Source organism: Sinohyriopsis cumingii, chromosome 2, assembly GCF_028554795.1.
Source record: "Sinohyriopsis cumingii isolate HCF-2022 chromosome 2, ASM2855479v2, whole genome shotgun sequence".
Taxonomy (NCBI): Eukaryota; Metazoa; Mollusca; class Bivalvia; order Unionida; family Unionidae; genus Sinohyriopsis; species Sinohyriopsis cumingii.
In genome coordinates this window covers 22,677,242-22,699,225 of record NC_142962.1, presented here as the reverse complement: position 1 = coordinate 22,699,225, position 21,984 = coordinate 22,677,242, and the positions used below count along the sequence as shown (strand labels likewise).

At 39.1% G+C, this 21,984-nt stretch overlaps 1 protein-coding gene across 1 annotated transcript in view; it reads right to left on the bottom strand.

Annotated features, from left to right (window-relative positions):
- Positions 1-1,891: 1,891 nt before the first annotated feature.
- The window catches only part of LOC149804460 (uncharacterized), a 38,364-nt gene continuing 18,271 nt past the window's right edge, over positions 1,892-21,984 (bottom strand). The window contains exons 2-3 of the mRNA XM_089932971.1: positions 10,654-10,772; positions 1,892-7,413 (exon numbers count right to left, since the gene is read on the bottom strand). Coding sequence (XP_089789097.1) covers positions 7,276-7,413; positions 10,654-10,772 — 257 coding nt within the window. The 3' untranslated portion in view covers positions 1,892-7,275. The remainder of the gene's footprint in view (positions 7,414-10,653; positions 10,773-21,984) is intronic.

Here is a 21,984-nt window from a genome sequence, read left to right as displayed (position 1 = left end):
GTACAATGCAGATATTCATTTTAATATGCTCCATGACAGAGGGTCACTGTGTACAGTCCATTACCAAATGTACAATGCAGATATTCATTTTAATATGCTCCATGACAGAGGGTCACTGTGTACAGTCCATTACCAAATGTACAATGCAGATATTCATTTTAATATGCTCCATGACAGAGGGTCACTGTGTACAGTCCATTACCAAATGTACAATGCAGATATTCATTTTAATATGCTCCATGATAGTATAGCACCATATATAATATGTTACAATTATGTTATTATTCAACTTATCATTCAACTTGCGCTGCTCCATGACAGTAGGTAACTGTGTACAATATATTACATACTGTGTTAAATAGGTATTCAAGTTAACATTCTCCATGACAGTTGGGCACTGTGTACAGTCTATGACCAACTGTGTTAAATTGGTATTCCATTTAACATGCTCCATGACAGTAGGGCACCAGTTTGTTACCAGTTTCATGCTGTCTTAAAGCACATCCCAATTTACAAAGGTCAGAAATATAACAAATAATCAGGCTAACGCAATTGAAACCAATGCTATTAAATTAATACAAGTAATGGTGTTATGTATGTTGAATTTAATTGTTTGTTAGGGTTTTCTTAATTTTTATTTCATTACATGCTGTTGTACTGTAACACTGTATGTTGGACTTGACCTTGTCCAAAATTGAGATCATTTCTGCTTGACCCAGACTGACTCTCTTATTTTATACATTGTAAACAACTAATACTAGTTAAGTTATTATCTATATGTATTGGTTTAAAATCAGCATTATTATTAATAGAAGAAAATATGTTTATTTGGGTCAAAGTCTTGTAATTTCCTAAGTGAATTATTCATTAGCCAGGTTATTATTTGGTAAAACATCAGGATCATTCTAGAAGGTTATTTTCTATTAGGTAATGGGTTTTTTTTTTAGAAAATGTTAATTGTGACCAGAGGTCAAGTAGAGAGCTATATAATCTTGCAACTGTGAAGACTTGGTCATTCATGATTTAAGTTTTAGCAGAATCAAGTTGTATGCTGTGTCCAATATTTTTTTTATTTCGAACTGGAATATTTTTTCTTCAAATTATTGAATTCAAGTGATTATTTTCTCTTAAAATACAAAAATACTCTGATTAAATTCTTGGACAGAGACATTCACTGGAATTTTTAGTGTATTCAAACCTGGAATTATATTTCTGTGATTCAACAAAAGACTGTTGACATATCAACACTCTATAAGCTATAACAGACATGTCATCGCATACATTTTGGATTTCTTCAAGACTTGTACTGAGTTTTATTCAGTACTTTAAATTACCAAGAATTGTCTGTAATTCTTGGATTATTTTGGGATTTAATTGACAATACCATAAGTTCTTTCTTCTCATTTTCACTTGGTATTCTAGGAAAATAAATTATTTCTTTAATTTTACAAAACTTGTTGTCTTTCGCTCTCTTATGTTACTTATTTTAAGAGCAAAGACTCATAACAATGGCATCAATGATCACAAAAGATCCTCCTATGATAGCCTACGGCCTGGTTTTGTCTTGAAAGATCCTCCTCTGATAGCCTACAGCCTGGGTTTGTCTTAATGATGGTTTTCAGTAGACGAAGTTGACTCAGCACATTGATTTCCCATGCACCATGTTTTGTGAGCATGTCAGCGGAAGCTTGACACCACGATCAAGAAGATTCATCAGTTCTGTACAACCTGAGCAACATGCTGCTAGGGGACTCAGTAGGACATAAAATATAGCACAAAAGAATCCAATTGGCCATCCAAAAACCAGGAGAATAATGAACCAGATAACACCCCACACTATTCCACAGTCAGCCATTGTGAAGGAGAAACATCAAGCTGTAAAATACAAGAATCCAGCAATAAGATCAGTAAATAATCCACATGTTTATAAATACCTATGTACTTAACTCTTTACCTTCTGCAAGTACTTGCTGCCCTGCCTACTAAGCAGCCTGCCTTTTAGCTGCTGTTTGTAGGCTGAACCCCAGATCATCATAATGACTGACTGAGAGCTTCTTGAGTTAGTGCACATGCTTTCTATATCAATCTTGTCCCATGCAAACTATGTAATTTAATGAAAAATAATATTTTAAACACTTACCAATGTTTTGTGCCACTCTTTTCCACCAACAAGTACATATAATCCACAATAATCAATGTTTATATTCACATATTTATAATAAAAGATATACCTCAAGATATCTGTTTGTGTTTATAATGTATATTAGATAACTTTTCTCACCACTATTTTGCACAACGTGTCCACTATTTTATTGCAGATTTGGTAATTTTTTATGATACTGCCTGAAACACATAAAAAGAAATCTATCTCCCTTGCACTTTCTTTTAAAATAAATGTTGGCCCTGAAACTGCTGTAAAGTTGTCCATGTTTACCAGTCTCATATGTTCCGACCAAATTTGATTCTCGGGCGTTTCATCCTCGAATTCAGATAAATCTGAAATGTCAGGTGTCAAAACAGAACTTATAGTAATGTCCAATCCTTCATCTTGAATCTGATTAAAATCAATATCATCACTTTCAAAACTTCCCATCAGAATCGTCATCGGAATACATGAATGTTGCCATTTTGTTTTACTGTCACAACTGACCTTGTTTTCAATAGAATTTCCCACTTATATGCTGTAAAACTACTAATAGAATATGTTCATGATTTTATGTAAGGACTATTTTCATTAGCTAAATATTTTAAAAAAGAATGGATGTTTGTAATTTCATCTAATACAAAACATTAATATAAAATGTATATAAGCATACCTGGGGTTTCCCAACCCTTGGCCAGAAACGGCAAGTATGAGCCAGCCGGGACAGAGAGAGTATTATTAGCAGATTGTATCTGATAATAATAATAATAATAATGAGGACTTTGTATAGTACCTAATCAATAGAAGCTCTAAGCGCTTTACAACATTAGACAACACCTATAACATAAAAAAACAATGATATGATTACAAAAAGCAAACACCATGAAATTAGAAAACATAAAAAACATGCTGAAAATATTTAAGGTAGGAAACATTATTAGGTCTTTAAGTTTGTTGTTGCAGTCGAAATAAGTGAGTTTTAAGAGCACTCTTGAATGGGATCACTGTGTCTTCGTGTCGAAGTTCAGTGGGCAATTCATTCCATGTTGCTGGGTCCTGGTATGCAAAAGAACGTTGTCCATATGACTTTGTTTTCATAGTGGGAATAATGAGTATACAATTGTCAGAAGAGGAGCGTAAGTATCTCTTGCTGGTGTGTACACATGGGTGAGGTCAAATAGGTATATTGGACTGGAGTCATCAGTGAAACGTAGCACAGAGAACAAATTTTGCGTTTGATTCTGGATCGAATGGATAGCCAGTGTAGGGTACAGAGCAGCAGGGAGGTGTGCTCTGATCATGCTACTCTAAGTATGATCCAAGCAGCTGTGTTTTGCACTTTATGAAGTTTCTGGAGTAGATACTGAGATGAAGTAGACAGAATTGAGTTACAATAGTCCAGTCTTGAAAGTACTAATGAACACACAAATGTTTTAGTGGCATCAACTGAAAGATATTTGCGAATTGAGCTGATGCATCTCTGGGGTTACAAGACTATTTTTATGGTCGCATATATGCATCAGCAGAAGGTAAAGAGTTAAACTTTGCTACTTTACACATGTGTATAAATAGCTATGCATTTAACCTTTACATGTAAACACCTATGTATTTAAACTTTTTACTCCTTTACACATGTGTATAGATACCTATGTATTTACACTTTACATGTGTATATAAATACCTATGCATTTAACCTTTACACGTGTATATAAATACCTATGTATTTAAACTTTACTTCATTCAGGCTGATTACAATACAAGTTGTAACTTTTATACACACAACATTTCTTTCAATCATTTTATGAAATACAACATAAAACATAAAAGTAAAAATGTTAAAATGTGATATATAAAATTAAAGATACCAGTAACACATGTCAAAATCCATTACATACACCACATTCCCTCAAAAAATCCCCAAAACTTTTTACAGGAACATCATTAGTGATGGGAATCGATCAGAATTTCATAATCGATATCAGTTCCACCTTGCCAACTGATAATTGATTATAATCGGTTACTAAGAGCAAATTTTACTTTTTGTCTGTTATATCTTTGCTCCAGAGTTCAAAATGTTAATAAATGTACAGGAGTAATCTCTTGGTAAAAATATTTAAAAAATTATATATTTTTTTTTTGTTCTACAGCTTTTACTAAATGAAATCCTGGTTGATCAGTTTTATGTAACTGAAAAATTTGCAATCCCCAAAACCCTTTCATTCATATGTGATGTGTCAATCATTTCAAGTAAAGAAGATTAAGGTTTTCTTGTTTGTCATTTACTTACAATACAAAGGATTTTACATTTAAACTGAAACAATACAACACATTTTTAATTTAATTAATTAACATTACAATTTAACAGCAAAATCATGTAATCATAACTATATCTTTGCAACTACAGAGTATGGTATAGTTTTATATTTGTAAGTTTTGAAGGGAATAAATAATTCAGATAGACTGTAGTGGATTGGAAGTCCTACACCACTTACCAATTACACTGTAGTTTTACTAACCTTCATGTTTTGCATGCAACTAAAAAGTAGTAGTCTCCCTTTCTACAAAAATAATTATAGAGTTTTACAATCAATTATCTTCTTGGTTTGTTCAACCAACCAATGATCAATTATAATCAATAATCAGAAGAAACACTATACATCATAAAGAGTTTACATCAAAATACTTGACTCAAAGGGTGTGGGTCAACACACTTAACAAGAAAGTATTTTACTGTCAGTGGACATTGGCACGTTATGCACTGTCAGCATTCGGAAGTTATGCACGAGAGGGGCTATCGGTACAATACCACCTCATCTCAGTCGTTTGTTCTATACATTAGATGCTGCTCTCCAATAGTAGGTTTGATGTTCTAAATTTGTTTGGAATTGTCATTCCACATTTTGCTAAGTAAAAAGTACATGTTGATTTATATAATCTCCGAGGTCAGTATATGGTGTTGTGTATATTTAATTTGTATTATTTGCTGGCTGTTCTTAATGAATATATGCATGTTTGTACTTGACTCTGTCCAAAATCAAGGTCATGGTGTACCTGAACAGTAACATTTATTTTACCGACTATTTAAGTAATGCATGTTATTTTTTACAATTTGATTGCACATACATTAAAATGGCAAGTATTCACTTGATTTGGATCCTCATACATCCATATTCCATTAGAATGTCATTATATACACACTGTTCGAGAAGTACATTCGGCAAAAACAAACGTTAAATTACGTAAATGGATATATTTGGATGAGGTCAACCCAAAGGTGTTAGCATGCTGTAATCTCACAATGAAGGCTGCAGCAGTTGAAAATAAAAATCGTATTATCATGTTAGCTGTTGATTTCACCATATGTCCTTTTCTCTTGACTCAATTTAGTACCTGGCCACCATTGCAAATGTCCACAGTGATCAATAATTTTAGTCTAGGGTCATCGATATATGATGTCACGTAATTTGGGCAGATTTTTTTAAACCCCGTTTATGTCACAAAAACTCAGCTCCCTCGTATGTCACAAAGCTTTGACACCCCCAACCAATAAAGATTTTCAAAATTAAAATTGGTTTGAAATCCCTTTGCATTAGAAAAACAATACGACACTGCATTCTAAATTATTTATCTGGTAGATGGCGCTGATGTTAGTTTTGTGACATCACATTTTTAAAATACCCAAACCCCCATCATTCATCCATGTACTTGTTTGATCCCCCTCGGTGTACGACAACATGTATGGATGGCCTCTGGAAGCTTTTTGATGACATTTAAGATGCAAAGCCTTCATTGAATAGACTTTGCATTAACTACATTACTATTCATTTTTAGAAAAATTAATATTTATTTTCATATGAGTAAATTCCCTTACATGATCATGCTGACATACAGTATACTAGAATACTAAGCTCACATATGGCAGGAACCTCAGGCAGCAGCACTAAAGACAAACCAAAAACACAGTATCCGACATGTTTTATTTATATTTATGTCACTGGGAGGATTTACTAATTACAGTTATCAAAATTTTAACTTTGACACATGTTGTTTGGAAACCTAATAAAGTATAAACACTTCCTCTGGCATTTCATGGAACGGTATAAGCAGTATGTTTCAGATATGTGCACAGATAGCATTTATTTTACTAATTAATGTGCATGATATCTGAAAAATGTACTGTTGCAGGGTCAGTGGGCATTGCTCCCATGTAGCAGGGCAAATTAAGTCCCTATAGGGTTTCAAACTACATAACTTCACTACTGTTCCTAACCAGCTGAGCTGCACAAGCGTTCCTCAGCAATGGCATGTGGCAAGGGGATCGAAAATAAAACCAGTGCCACTTAACCATGTCGTAGTTGCTAGACCGACAGAGGGTAAGAAAAGGAAGCCAGTGGTTTGCCAGACAGATATAAACAAAAAGTATGAATTTAAATACAAATAATTTACCAAGAGAAATACTTTTTAAAAATCTTATTGTAGATGGAACATAGAGATAATTATTTATTACTTCCAGATTAAAATAAACAACACAAACAATATAGCTTTAATACTTTGTTTTTATTCATCATGCTGATGCAATATACTTTGATACGCAATAGAAAAATATTCATGTAAATGTACAATACAATGTCACCAGATAGAACAAGTAATAAGGTGTGCAATGAAAACATGTGCATAAATTATAGATGCCTAAAATTGGCGCTGATATGAAGTAAACATAGAAACAACATTGTTTAACACAATTATTTTATTTCATTTCTTTTGCATTTAGAGTATCGAAAGTGGATGAAAAGGACATGCCTCACCTCTCTAGTCTAAAGGGAACACCACTAGAGTGCAGAATTGCACCAAACATTCCTAAAGTGTCAACACCTCTAGGAGATGTGCAGATCGGGTCAATATTATCGTATTGGGTACTATCCAATCATAGTATATTCAGTGTTCGTCCTTAACAAATACATTTTGAAAAAGTGTTAGAAGACAACACACTGTCAATATTTTGTTGGCCTTTTGTAACAAAGATGTAGGAATACAGTGTGATAAAAGTTTGTACATTTTAACTTTACATACGAGACATTCTATATGTACCCTATATTTGGTAATTTTGTTAGTCAAAAGTGTCGCAGAAGCTGTCATATGCCTACTTGCATGGTTGCATTTTGTTGTGAAGCTCTCTTCACTGGAAGTTTTCTTGCTGGCATAGTACATGAACCATCAACTTGAATGGGGTCTGGGTAATTCTCATCTGGTCCATTTCCTCCAACAAAGTGCTGAAAAAAATGTATCTTTACAAAACTATGCATTATATAACAATCAAAAAAAACAAAGTAAATCTGACTTTTTGTATGAATATCAGCAAAGAAACATTTTATATCTATATTTTAATTTAGATCCATGGACAATGTAGTTTGAAATAAAGAATTCTTATTCTTATTCATGACCTAGTCATAACATAAATATATGCTCTACTATATATGCACTGAGAATGTATTAACCTGTTGTTAATTCCTTCAATACAAGATAAAAATATCAAGAGGGCTGGTTTGGGATAAATGTATACTTATAACCAAAGCACTAGTATTACAGGGTGACCTGGATGCCCGAGTGGTCAAGGGCTATCACCTTTACTGGTCACTGCCATCTCACCTATGTCCACATAGGTTCCGATTTTGGGCTCGGCCAATGTGGGTATGTGAAAAAGCTTTTTAGTAGCTTTCCTTGAGTCTCCGGTTCTTTCCAGGTTTTTCTTCCACCCGATAAACCTGGCCGCCATGTATAGCCTATGATGCACTGAAGAAATGTAGTTAACCCATGATAACAACAATTACATAAACAAGCCTTACAAAATGTGTATTAGATATTTTTTCTATTTAACATTACTTTCTAGAATACTACATATACTTATTTACCATAGTGTAATCTAAACTGAATTACCTTTGAGAAAACGGCCTTGTGTTGGTTTACTCTGACGATATTAAGCTGTTCGTGCGGTCGACCACACACTTTGATCCATCATTTTACCTTTTCCAAATCACGCTTGGAGTCGGAAAACATATAAAACGGCCTCCTTCCAACCTTTCCGAATATCTCTCATCTGCACTGCATGTTCTCCATGCACATGGCAGCACCATTTTGTCAATATATCCCAAAAATCCTTAAAGTCTGTAATGCAAACGTATTCTCACCACACGTTTGTTTGTGGCTAAAACATGGCCGATGTTACCGTAGCACCGGACGCTCTTATCCTACTAGTCAGTATTTGTGGATTTGATAGACAGGTCAGATCTGTACATTGCTTCCAGCCAAGATGGCATAAAAAAAAATTTTTAAATGTTGATACGTGTATTGAGAGCTGCTATTGGGTAATTGTTTCAAAACCTAGTATCATCTGATCCTTATAGTTCTCTGAAAGTAAGAAATTTATTATAATCTTCAGCATTAGCAGATCTGAAATTTACAGGAACCTTTCTTTGTTAGAGAAGTTCAACCTAAAGACACTAGATCTGAATAAATACTGTATATTAGAGTGTGCAAGGAGAAAACAGATCCAGTGTCTCTAGGTTGAACTTTTACTTCTATTAGATTTTTTGTCAACAAATTCGGTTCACATGTTTAGGAACTGCACAAGTTCTTGTTATTGTTTCCTCTGCAGCATCACGGAGTATCGTTGTAAAACAGCGTATTGGATCCATTACACTGTCAAAAGAACTGTCACTACCAGAGGTTATTACCAACTTCCCAAGATAAATCAAGTAAAAGAGATGGAGATGGTCTGATCTCAGGATGACTAGGATCCTGTAGCAGGATGCACCCAAGTATACAACTTATCATTAAGAAGAGAAAAAATTGTGCTACGAGACAAAGTTTTATATTTTCCTCCTTCACAGTGTATTCCCTAGGGGTGCAAGACTGAGTCTAAAATCTCCTTGGTGTGAGAACTGGGGGTCAGACTGGGTAAAAAAAACAAACTTTAGTATCAAAACTGGGGGTCAAATACAAAATTTGGGGGTCTCTGAAGTGCAAATGAGGGTAAAGGGAAACACTGCCTCCAGTTGTTGGTGGACCCATAGTGCTGAAAACTGTTTAATATGATGGTCAAGATCAGTCGTTGGAGTGCTTAAAGTAAGACTAAGTAAAACACGTGCAATTTTTTTGTTCCTCAACACATCATGGTATGGGGTTAATCACAATGATGCTGCCATGGTGGAGAGGAAAAGACAACTCATCGCTATAACTTGGCAAGTACATCTTAGGTATCTCCACAATGGAGGGCACTGATCAACATTTGACTAGCAATGCATGAAGACCAAGATGTGAGTGATTTACAATCGGATACAATCTGAAGAATCAATCGTCTTTATGTCAATTATGTTTGACAATAAAAAAAATAATTTCAAAACAGTCTTGTATTAACAATGGAATTTTAAAAAAAAAAGGTTGACTGGCTTCCATGCAATTTGTATTTCCGTAATTGCTGATTTCAGAAATGAATGTGCATTCACAATTACCATTTCATTTGAAACAATGTGGCCCAAGAAGCTGATGTCATGATCCATGGAACACATATTACAGTCACTTAACGGGAATTTTACGTTTCTAATCATATTAAAAAAAAAAATTGAAAAAAAGTTTATGCAACAACCTAACGAGACACACCTTTCGTCTTCCCGTAATCGGCATAAGTTTATCATATTGTTACAATTGAGGTGTAATCCTCTGAGATGTGGACAGTTAAATTCCAAATGGCATCCAATACTTTTTAAAATGAAGAAAGGAACACTGTGAAATGCAAATCGTCCCAAACTTAGACCGACCTTGACCTGTCTCCTCGTGTACCGAGTTGTGCTCCATTCTAATGGGTCGTTGCCTCTGTGATTAGTTTCATGACAGTTCTCTTATGTGCTTATCTCAATCTACAGGCATATATTATCCTCTACTTTGAACGATATTTTACTGTGAATCACCAGTTACTGTGACAGTAGCGATGTGTGCCAATACATCCGCGATCAGCATTAGACTGATCTCCTTGTAAATTGTAAGTTTAATATCAATAATTGCATAAGCTCCTGTTTTGTTATCTCACAAGCCGGAGCTTTTCAAAATCACATTCTAATGAACCAGTCAGCAACAAGTAAGACCTATACTGTAGTGATTCTGAGGGCTATACTAGTCCTACAATGTAAGTTATAGCACATGTTGTTTTTAAGTGCTATCACCCCCACAGGGGCTCATATCGTTGCTTAAATTTGACCTGTCTTACATGTACAATATAATAGTTATTATCACTGGGACTCGTTGTAGTTATTATATAGTACATGTATGACAGGTCAATATTAAGCAACGATACGAGCCTCTGTGATCACCTCCACCCCCAGAACAAAATTATCGGGTGATGTGTCTTAAGTTCTAGGACTAAGGACTATACCAGTTGATGTTCATCTATCTCATCGCGGTAGCCGGATTGGTCTGTATGAAGCGAACAAAACGAAGACCGAGACTCTTTTACTTACTTCTTCCTTTCCTATCATTACTCTTCTTTCTGTCCTATTGCTACCGTCCTTCCTATATTTCTGATGACGCACCATCCACTGCTTAATATGCATAAACAACGCCCTGAAAGGAATACTACCTTCTCATTGGCCAACTGAAAATAAGTTATAAATAAATACAGGACGTCTTTTTCTTTTAACCAATGAGAGGACTGTATTTCATTCAGCGCTTTGTTCTTGCAGATTAAGCGGAGGCGATCAGGTACATGTTGAACGGTACCGTGAGAAAATGATTTGGCATTCCTTAAAAGTATGATATTAAGTCAAACTTTTGATAGGGATACCAAGTCGAATGCCTCAGCTAAACATCGGTACCAAATTTGTTACGCTACGCGAAATGTGGCTTAAAATAACAGCGTTTATTCTTAAATGGATCACGCTAGAAAGGAGAGAAGTGTCCTTCCTTGTAGTTATAATATATACATTTATGACATGTCAATTTTAAGCAACGATACGAGCCCATGTGGTCCCATCCAGTCACATTATCCTGGCATCAGGCCAACTAGAACAGCAGGTTGTTCTCGACCTTTTTTTTTTTTTTTTTTGACTGGCGCCAGTCAAAAAAAAAAAAAAAAAAGGTCGAGAACAACTTGCTGGTCCACAGGCCAACCAGTCCTATCACTAACTTCTTAATGCTGAGCGCCAAGCGAGTCACCTGCATAGGGGCCGTCCATTAAGTACGTACGCATGGAGGTGGACGAGGGTTAAGGACTCACGGTACTAATTCAGTTCCCATAGAAAACCTATGCAAACACCATGCGATTAAAAATTCAATAACTTAAAATTTTTGAGTACTCGTGATCAAACCTATATTTATCAGTATAGATGAAACCTGGATATCATCTTCTGTGTAGAGGGAAGGATATGAGCCGCGGCATTTTCTGGACCTGCATGTGTTTGAAACATGTGCTTTCAATTCCGCACAAAAGAGTCAGGTGCTAATTTTAGTAATGAGTGTTCCAAACTCAAGACTGTTAAAGGACTGAAATTCCATGAATAAAACAATGTCTCTATTTTTCTCACTTACAACTAGGATAAGCTCTCAAGACTGTTAAAGGACTGAAATTCCATGAATAAAACAATGTCTCTATTTTTCTCACTTACAACTAGGATAAACTCTCAAAGATTCTTTTTCCTACAACATAACTTACATTATTAACCAATCCTGGTCAGCTAAAACAGGCTGGTTCCCATTTTCGAGCCTCCATTTTCCATACCATTAGTATCGTGTGTCTTTAACCCAAATGCATACGCTTGCGGGGGTGGGGGTCTACTGAAAATGTACGTACGCATAGGAATTTGTCTAATACGTAACCTGTTCGACTGGGTTCAGTCGCCGTTTGAATTTGAGTAAACACTAGACAAAGTTATGCAGCTTATTTCGTTGATGCAGTCAGACATTCAACGTCGGTGGACTATCTGTTTTATTAAACACGTTAATATTATTAATCCTTGGTCGTTTCTGCGTGAATTAAATATAGGCCGATAGTAGTGAATGGGGGTAGTTTACGGACAATGGGAATTAGCATTAAAAACACCCTTGGGTCAGATTACGGACAATGGAAATTTAACATGGCGAAAAATCGTGGGTCAGATTACGGACAAGGGGAATTAACATGGCAAAAAATCGTGGGTCACTTTACGGACAAGGGGAATTTAACATGGCTATAAATCGTGGGTTACTCTACGGACAAGGGGAATTTAACATGGGATTTTTTTTAAAAAATTTTTTTAAAAAAAAGGGTAGGCAATGGAAAGACTATCTCTTTTCGAGAAATATGGCTGGCCCTGAAAAGGGCCTTTGGTTTATGTTAATATGCCCTTAACATAAAGGGCATTTGCGACATCTTCTTTTCCTCAAACTTCGTCTTACAGCAGGGCCATACATCAGAGTCCTCTTGAGGCAACCTTGTCTCTCTATATAGACTCTTCTTATCCACAGGTTGCTGTTGGTCCTGTGGACAATGGTCCACTTGGATCGGACATACATGAGCATGTCCGTCCTGAACATCATTGTTGACACAAGGGTTGAAGATTCAACGTCTGTCCACATGTTGAGGCTCCGAGAATAGGTGAATCAATGCAGTGAACGGCGCTTATTTATAGGGACAGGAAGGATTGAAACGGATTGAGTTCATTCACCAATCCGAACACGCGTTACAGAATTCAGTCAGCCCGCATCCAATCCGAAGAGAGCAGTCTGTGACGTCACGTAGTCTATATAGATTCGCTAGCGCTTGTGTGCAGTCAATCTATGCGACAGTGATTCAACATGACGGAAACTCAGAAAACGATCCATTGGGGTGCACAAGCAGGGGAGACTGCCCAAGGGAACTCGGACTTACTTTCAGAAGAGGTGAATTGGGATTTTGTGGATTTTCTCTCCTCGCAAGAATTTGTTCCGGAACCTTCGTTACCTTCTTCATTACCGCAAGTGGAAAATTTTAGACAGAGACAAAAAGAAGAATTGGAGAAATTTATACAACGACAAAAGGAAGCGGAACAGGCTTTTCTCCTACAGCAACAGCAACAAGAAGAAGAGGTAAGAAAAAAACAACAGCAGCAACAGCAAGAAGAAGAAGTAGCAGCAAAGAAACAAGAGGGTGAAAATCAAACGGTCACGGTACTGTTGGACATTTTAGCGGAGTTAAGAAGTCTGAAACAAATGTATCAGACTTCTTTATCACGACCGAAGAGAATACGACCTTCCCGAGCTAAACACGTTAACCCTGTGACTAAGCCTACCGTACCACCCTTAGTGATTTCAACCCAATCATTATCAACATTACGCAGTCCAGAAGTAGGCCTTGGCCGTGGCAAAGGCTTAAGGCAGTTAAAGTTGATTGCTTAAACTCACCCTTTCACCATGAAGAAAAAAGGCCCTTTTCAGGGCCACCCACATTTCTCGAAAAGAAATACAATTTCAATTTGCCAATAACTCAAAAAAAACCCACCCATTTTACCCTTATAGTACGTGTCTGTGTATGAGTGCGTGAGTGTACGTTCTTATTTTAAAATCACAACTCAAAGACACTTACCTTATATCATTCATTTATTCTTTTCTCCATTTTTTACAATCCAATTCTCAATTCACAACACTTTAATAAAAAGTTCATTAACTTCTTCTTTTCTCCTTGTTTAGTCTCTCTGTTTTTTTAATTTCTTCACCGTCTCACTCTTTTCCTCTTCTTCCTCCTCGCTTTCTTCCCTTCTTCTTTTTTTCTCCTGTTTCTTTTTCTTCACCTGTCTTCTTTCTTCCTCAGAAGAATCCCTCTCTTCTTCTGAAGAATTCCTCTTTTCTTCTGACTCCTCTTGTTTCTTTTTTGGGCAATCTGGAGACCAATGTCCTTTTTCTTTACAATAATAACAGGTATCTTGACTTTTGTCTTTTTTAGCCCCTGTTTTTGTTCTTTTTTGACGGTCTGGACACTCTGAAGACCAATGCCCTTTCTTCTGACAGATATAGCAAGTATCTTGACTTTTATCTCTAAAGGAAGGAGAGTAGTCCGTAGGCTGGTCTGAAGAGAATTTTCTAATGACCCCTCGCAAAGCTCTGACGAAACGTTCCATCTGGTCAGTCTCTTCCATCGTTGTGCTCGGTTTGAGAGTGAAATGAATAGTGAAAGGACAAGACACACACCCTTTTATATACGCTGGTCTGCTATGACTATAAAGTAGTTTATGGTGTTTGAACTTGAGTCATTTGACTTTTTGCTTTCAAGATGAAACGATCCCATTCATTCGAGAAGAAAGAAGAAAGTAAGAGGCAGAAACGTGATCTATCGCCTCTTACCAGGGCTGAAATCTTGGCACAAATTCATGCCAGTGATTTTGAAGAGGACATGAGTGAACCAGAATCCGAACCCTCTAAACCAAGTTCACCACCCTTTGTCAACCCTGAAAAGTACTATTCCATTCGAGAGACGGAAAAGCGCTCCTCTAGAAAATTTAGAACCACGGCTTACAAATACACGGTGAAGTTTAAAGATTTCAAGGCTGAAGTGCCGTTAGAGAAAGCAGAAGTGTTCATCACTGAGGTGTGGGATTCTTTGCTCACTGCACTCAAGCGACAATGTCAACCCAAACAAGACGATCGTTTGAGACTTTCCATACAACACGACGGTTTGAAATCCCCTGTTTGGATCGAGTTTAGCACCCCTGCAGAGTTGACTGCTTCCAAAGTCATGGACAAGATTCAACACGTACAACAATCTAATGATCAGTTTGACATCACCGATGGTAAAGCCACACTGGACATGACCCACGTCTCTCCTCCTCAAGGGACAGGACACAAAAAGATGTTATTGGTGGACGACCTTCGCAACACCAAAAAGAGTCTCGTCCGAATTGACAACCCTCATGACCAGATGTGCTTAGCCCGTGCCATCGTGGTGGGACGAACCTATGCCAACAAGAACGACACGGTAGAATGGAAAAGAACCTGGGACACTATTCAACGTTCCGACCGAGCCAAACAACGAAATGAAGCAGAACTCCTGTTACAACAAGCCGGACTGTCCAAAGACACACCCTGTGGCATTCCTGAGATGCAAAAATTGCAAGATGTCCTAGCTCCACGATACACCTTGAAAGTGCACCCTCAAGAAGTGCGCGGACCTCTATTGTTTCGAGGGCAAGACTTTAAGGATGGAAAATACATTCATGTCTATTATCACGATGACCATTTCGATACGATTACCACTATCACTGGATTCCTGGGATACAGTTATTACTGTGAGAAATGTGACCATGGTTATAACAATCGAGAGCAACACAAGCATTGCGGATCGAAATGCACAGGATGTTTGGCCTCTTCACCCTGTCTGAGCGAAGAACCAGTGCCTTGTTCAACTTGTCTGCGCACGTTTGTTAGCCCTACCTGTTACCAACAACATTTGAAGACGCAAGGTTCACAGCAGAAATGCGCTTGTCAACTCCTGAGATTGTGCCCTACGTGTAGACAAGGCATACGTACCAATAGTACCAAGGCACACGTATGTTCAGGAAAAAAAAAAATGTCACATTTGTCACCACATCGTGGACTTGGAACACCAATGTTACGTGCAAAAATACCAACCCCCACCAGAGAAAGAGGACGGTCACAAGAAGAAAGGCAATTTCATCTTTTTTGATTTCGAATGCATGCAAGAGACCGGCATTCACATTCCTAATTTCTGCGTGGCTCATCGAGCGTGCGAGAAGTGCATTCAAGAACCTATCTTCAGTCATTGCCCTCACTGCAGCAAGATTCCTGGAGGACGTGAAAAAATCTTTCGGGGACCGAACACGCTAGCCGATTTCGCTCGATGGGTCTTAGACCCCATCGACAAGACGTGGAGCCAAGAGGACATCGAACGTTACGGAGATTGTCATCGTCATGCCACGGTGATGGCTCACAATTTCTCCGGATACGATGGACAGTTTCTTCTCAGATACTATACGGAACAAGGCACCGAACGTCCTAAAGTCACTTTGAACGGAGCCAAAATCATTTTCATGCAAGTGGGACAAGTACAGTTTAAAGATTCGATGAGCTATTTGGCCATGCCTTTGAGTCGAATGCCTAAAACGTTTGGAATGACAGAAATGGCTAAAGGGTACTTTCCACACTTTTTCAATACGGAAGCCAATCAACATGCCGTTCTACCCCATTTGCCTGAGGCTCACTATTACGACCCCGACAACATGCGTACCGAACAACGAGAAGCTTTCTACGCTTGGTACCAGGCTCACGCCTCGGACCCTTTCGACTTTCAGGAAGAAATGTTAAAGTATTGTCGTTCCGACGTGGACATTTTACGACGTTGCTGTGGAAAATTTCGAGAACTGTTCATGGAACACGGAGGGGTCGATCCTTTGAAAGAAGCTTGCACCATTGCCAAAGCGTGTTCCTTAGTGTACCGACAACGATTCATGCCTGAAAACACCGTGGCTGTCATCAGTCCTCAAACGACCAACTATGTCAAGCGTCAATACTCGGTCAAAGCCCTACGTTGGTTACATTACTTGTGCGACAAGGAAGACAAGTGGATTCAGCATGCTCGCAACGGAGGGGGCGAAAAGACCATCGGAACGTATTCGGTCGATGGCTGGGACTTAGAAAACCCCAAGATCGTGTACGAGTTTAACGGTTGCTTATTTCACGGATGTCCCGTCTGTTACCCTGACCGTGGCACTAAAAATCAGTTTTTACAACGAACCATGGAAGACTTGTACCAGGACACTTGTCAGCGACGCCTAAAGTTAGAACAGCAAGGATACCAAGTGGTGGAAATGTGGGAACACGAGTACGATCACCGTTTGAAAACCGATCCCGAGTTTAAACGCCTCGTGGAAAGTTACCAGTTCATGGACCCGCTGAACCCAAGGGATAGTTTGTACGGAGGAAGGACCAATGCCACCTGTTTGCTGTACCAAGCCGACGAAGAGAAAGGAGAAGAAATCAAATACTTGGACGTGTGTTCGCTGTATCCCTACGTGTGCAAATATTGTCGCTTTCCTGTAGGGCACCCGCAATTGCTGACGGAACACATCGACCTGAAAAACATTCGACAATACGAAGGCTTGATCAAGTGCAAAGTTTTGCCTCCCACGAACCTCTACCATCCCGTCTTACCTCACCATTGTCAAGGCAAACTGATGTTTCCCTTGTGCCGTACTTGTGCCGAAACGTGCAACCAAGACCAGCCTTGTCATCACAGCCAGGAAGAACGGGCCTTGACGGGAACCTGGGTCAGCGTAGAATTGTTCAAAGCTCTGGACATGGGATACGAACTGTTAGAAGTATACGAGATTTGCCACTTTCCCAAGACACAACAGTACCGCAAGGGTGATCCCAGTCAGAAAGGCATTTTCGCAGACTACGTGGATGCCTTTTTGAAACTGAAGCAAGAAGCCAGCGGCTATCCTTCCTGGTGTCACACTCCCGAAGACCAAATACAATTCAAAGAGAAATACCGGGAACAAGAAGGCATCACTTTAGACCACATCGAGAAAAACGAAGGCAGGCGATCGTTTGCCAAAGTGATGTTAAATTGCTTGTGGGGCAAAATGGCACAACGACCGTGTTTACCCAAGACGGAATATTTGACAGAACCTTCCCGCTACTTCCAGATGATTCACGACAAAACCAAATACATGAAACACGTGGACGTCGTTCGAGAGAATTTGATCTTGGTCAATTACGAAGAAGATCTGGACTTTGTACAAGACGACCCTTTTGGAAATGTCATCATTGCGGCTTACGTGACAGCCCATGCTCGCTTAAAATTGTACGAAGCTTTAGAACTGTTAGGGGAACGCGTCCTGTACTTTGACACGGACAGTTGCATTTACATCCATCACCCGATTCAACATCACCCTAACATCGAAGGAGACCGTTTAGGAGCCTGGACAGACGAACATCCCGACGACAAGATTCTAAGTTTCGTCAGTGGCGGTCCCAAAAATTACGGCTACGAATACCGTGACAAACAAGGAGAAGTGCACACAGAGTGCAAAGTGAAAGGACTGACTCTGAATTATCGTACCAGTCGAGTGGTCAACTTTGAGGTATTGAAAGAAGCCTTGCAATCGGGAGAGGATGGAAACTTTAAAGTGACCACCTACCAACCGAACAAAATTGTACGTTTACCCACTCACCACATCGTCAGTTGGCCCCTGGAAAAAGTCTATCAAATTGTATACCAGAAGCGAGTTCGACTTCCCAATCATTTCACCTTACCGTACGGTCACGTCGGTATTGGTCTGTATATAAAAAAGGAACCCTAGGCAAGATCGATAGTTCATTGTGACTACCAAGACCGAGCAAACAAGATGAATACTTTGAAAGAGACATCGTTCCAGTTTGGGGATTGTAAAAAAGTTGTATCTTCCTCTAGTGTGACTAATATTGGATGGATAAGACCCATGCATTGCGACGGAAAATGTCCGGAAGGAAACTGCGATTGTCCATGTGGTTACCATTGTAATTGCGTAACGGAGTTTGCAGACGAGTGCGATTGTGAGCCTTGCGATGGGACCGATGCTGTACCTTGTGACCTGAGCGATGCCGTAAAGCATCATGGGAACTTTAGTGCCCCTACCCCTGTCATGGAAAGTGATGCTGTGCGTGTCAAACCTGTGGGATGCGAAAGCGATGCTGCTCGTCCTCTTGGACATTTTACTGGGTTTCGTTTTAAAGGGGAATGTCGACCTTCACGTTTACCTCCCTACGGATGTCATCCAGCCCTGAGCAAACTCCTACCCATTTCACTCAACCCTCATCGAAACGAACCTGTGAAAAACGAATATTCGTTTCCTGTGCGTTTGTCGGAATACTGCGACTTTGAAAATCGTCTTCAATCGTTCAAAGGAAAATGGCCAAAGTATCTGGGAGGACCGACCCCCGAAGAATTAGCCAGAGCCGGATTTTTCTACTTGGGCGAAGGAGATAAAGTCAAGTGCTTCAGTTGCGGTGTGTCACTTCACCACTGGGAACCGCAAGATTCGGCCTTCGTTGAACATGCTCGATGGTCACCGAATTGTCATTACTTACCCTTAGTGGGACCGAGACATTGAAGTAACTTTTTACCATAATCATCTGTTCATGGATACTTTACAAGAGAACATTCGTGCTTTGCCTGTGGAGTTGAGAGAACGCATTTACCGAGAGCTGGTCAAAATACAAGTGAAACGTAAAGAACAATTGCATCCGATACGTCACCGGTGTTTGAACCACTGGTACCTGAAGGCTATACAAGGACTGATTCAATTGAAAGTGTTCCATTGGACAGACATTGATCAACGACCTTCTGGTTATAAAAAGGAATGGTTTGGTATGGACGATTGTAGTTACTACATTGTAAACGTACTGCATCGAATTCCAGAGGAAGAGTTAACGAATTACAAACTTTTTGAACACAATGTCAACTTGGTGAAAGAGGAAACTTCTGAACGAATTGTAATGTGTAGATTAGTGACTCAACGATTTAAATTCGACACTGAAGTGAAACCATGTTTGTGCAAAGAGTACATTTCTTGTGTCAGACCAAAGAGGATTTAGTATGACCTATTCATGGATACTTTACAAGAGAACATTCGTGCTTTGCCTGTGGAGTTGAGAGAACGCATTTACCGAGAGCTGGTCAAAATACAAGTGAAACGTAAAGAACAATTGCATCCGATACGTCACCAGATCTTTAACCACTGGTACTTGAATGGTATAAGAGAACTGATTCGTCAGAAATTCTTTCAATGGTCAGACATTGTTCAACACTTTGAGGTCGCTAATGATCGACATGTTCATGATTATGGTTACTTCGAGATTCACCTAGTGCAATGCATTGAGGAAGACAAGTTAAAGGATTACCAACATATTTTACGTGGAATCTACTTAGAGGAAGAGGAAACACCTAAACGAACTCTGACGTTTCGGTTACAGTATGCAAGATTTAGATTCCCTACTGGAGAACGAAGATCTCTGGCTAGAAAGTACGTCTATTGCATCCGAAAAAAAGAGAATATAAAAACAGGCTGCCATGCCACGGTTTATGTCACATGTCATCCAACAGATTCCGTGGAAGGAACTCAATGACCATATTCAAACCGTGGATCATTACCATCGATTATTACAAGAACTGTATCCATTCAATTTTGGACGACAAGTGGTGTGTGTCTTAGTGACTTGTTTTCTGGGATTTCGTTTACCAGCCGATTCCTTGTGGACTCTTTACGATCAGTACTTACCACCTCCATGGCCTTAAATGGTCACGAAAAACTCCTTTTGTTCAAAGCCTTGCGTTTTCATCTGGATACTTCTCGACCTCAACAGGAAAAAAAGATTCGTCAACTTTTAGCGACCCAAGACGTGTATGACGATGTGTGTGTAGCTTGTGACTTACACCCTCATTGGACAGATGTTCGTGATTGGAAAAAGGGGGGTTTTGAGGCTTGGACCCAAGAAGTGGCCCAGTATGCACAAGAGTTGTTCAAGGAAAAAAGTTACTTTTCAACCTGTGTTAGTGACGGTGCCAGAAGAACCTGTCACCGAGAACAACCACTCGCTTCAGGACAGGACTGTCATGGACATTCCTGAAAGGTCATTCCGGGAGGACACTTGTGTGACAATACCTCATGTAGAGACTGTAAGAACATTACACACTGTCCCTAGGACATCTTGGTTACCCAAAACATGTTGTACAGACACTTGTTTATATTTCACTTTGATCGCTTTGATGTGTTTTATATTCCTGTACATCACTATTTGGGTTGTATGTATTTTTGTCTTTCGTGTTCATATTTGAAAAAAACATTCAATAAACGTGTTCTGAAAAAGTATATAAACTCTTGTCTTGTTTGTTTTTTCGTGTCACAAGTGACATTTCTCATACCATGGCTACCTCTGCTGTCTCTGCTCCCTCTTCCTCTACTGTCAAAGTCATCGACGAACACTTAGATCGTGCCAGTTGGGAGGCTTTGTATCTTCGCCATCCCTTTAACATGCTCATTGCTGGACCTAGCGGTTCAGGCAAAACCGAATTCGTCAAACGTTTGATCGAACATAAACATCATTTGATCGATCGGCCCCCTCAACGGATCGTGTGGTGTTACAAAGAGTGGCAATCGGCGTACAGCCTCTTGCGAGAAAGTCAAGGCGATTCCATCGTGTTTGTGGAAGGCATTCCTAAAGAAGACGATGGCATCGTCTCTGACTCCCGTCTAACCCATTTGGTCATTTTCGACGACATGTTAGGAGAAGACGAAGAAGAAATTAAATTGTGGTTCACGCGCAAAGGGCATCACCGTAATGCCAGTGTCGTTTACATCACCCAAAATTTGTTTCAACAAAGTAAAGCCCATCGCACCATCAGTCTCAATGCGCATTACGTGGTCTTGTTTAAAAGCCCTCGAGATAAATCGCAAGTGCAAGTCTTAGCCAAACAGTTAGGAACGCCTTGGCTGACTCAGGCGTACGACGATGCCACTCAAACTCCACACGCCTATTTACTCGTCGATTTGAAACCTACGACCCCCGAGGATTTGCGATTTCGTACCCACTTGTTTCACCACTGGTGCCAAGACGGAGGGCCTGTCCTGTACACGTCTCCGTCCTCGACTTCATTTCACTCCTCCCATGAAAAAAATCTATAAAAACCTCAGACCCTTTTTCGTCTGTCTCACACAGTGTGAACATGACGTCCCTTCAGTCGCATCTTCCCGTCAAATTGATTCGTGCCTTGTATGGCATCAGCCGAGAAAAAGATCCACAAACACGAGCTCGTGTCTTAGAAGCTAGACTCAAAGAAGTCTTAC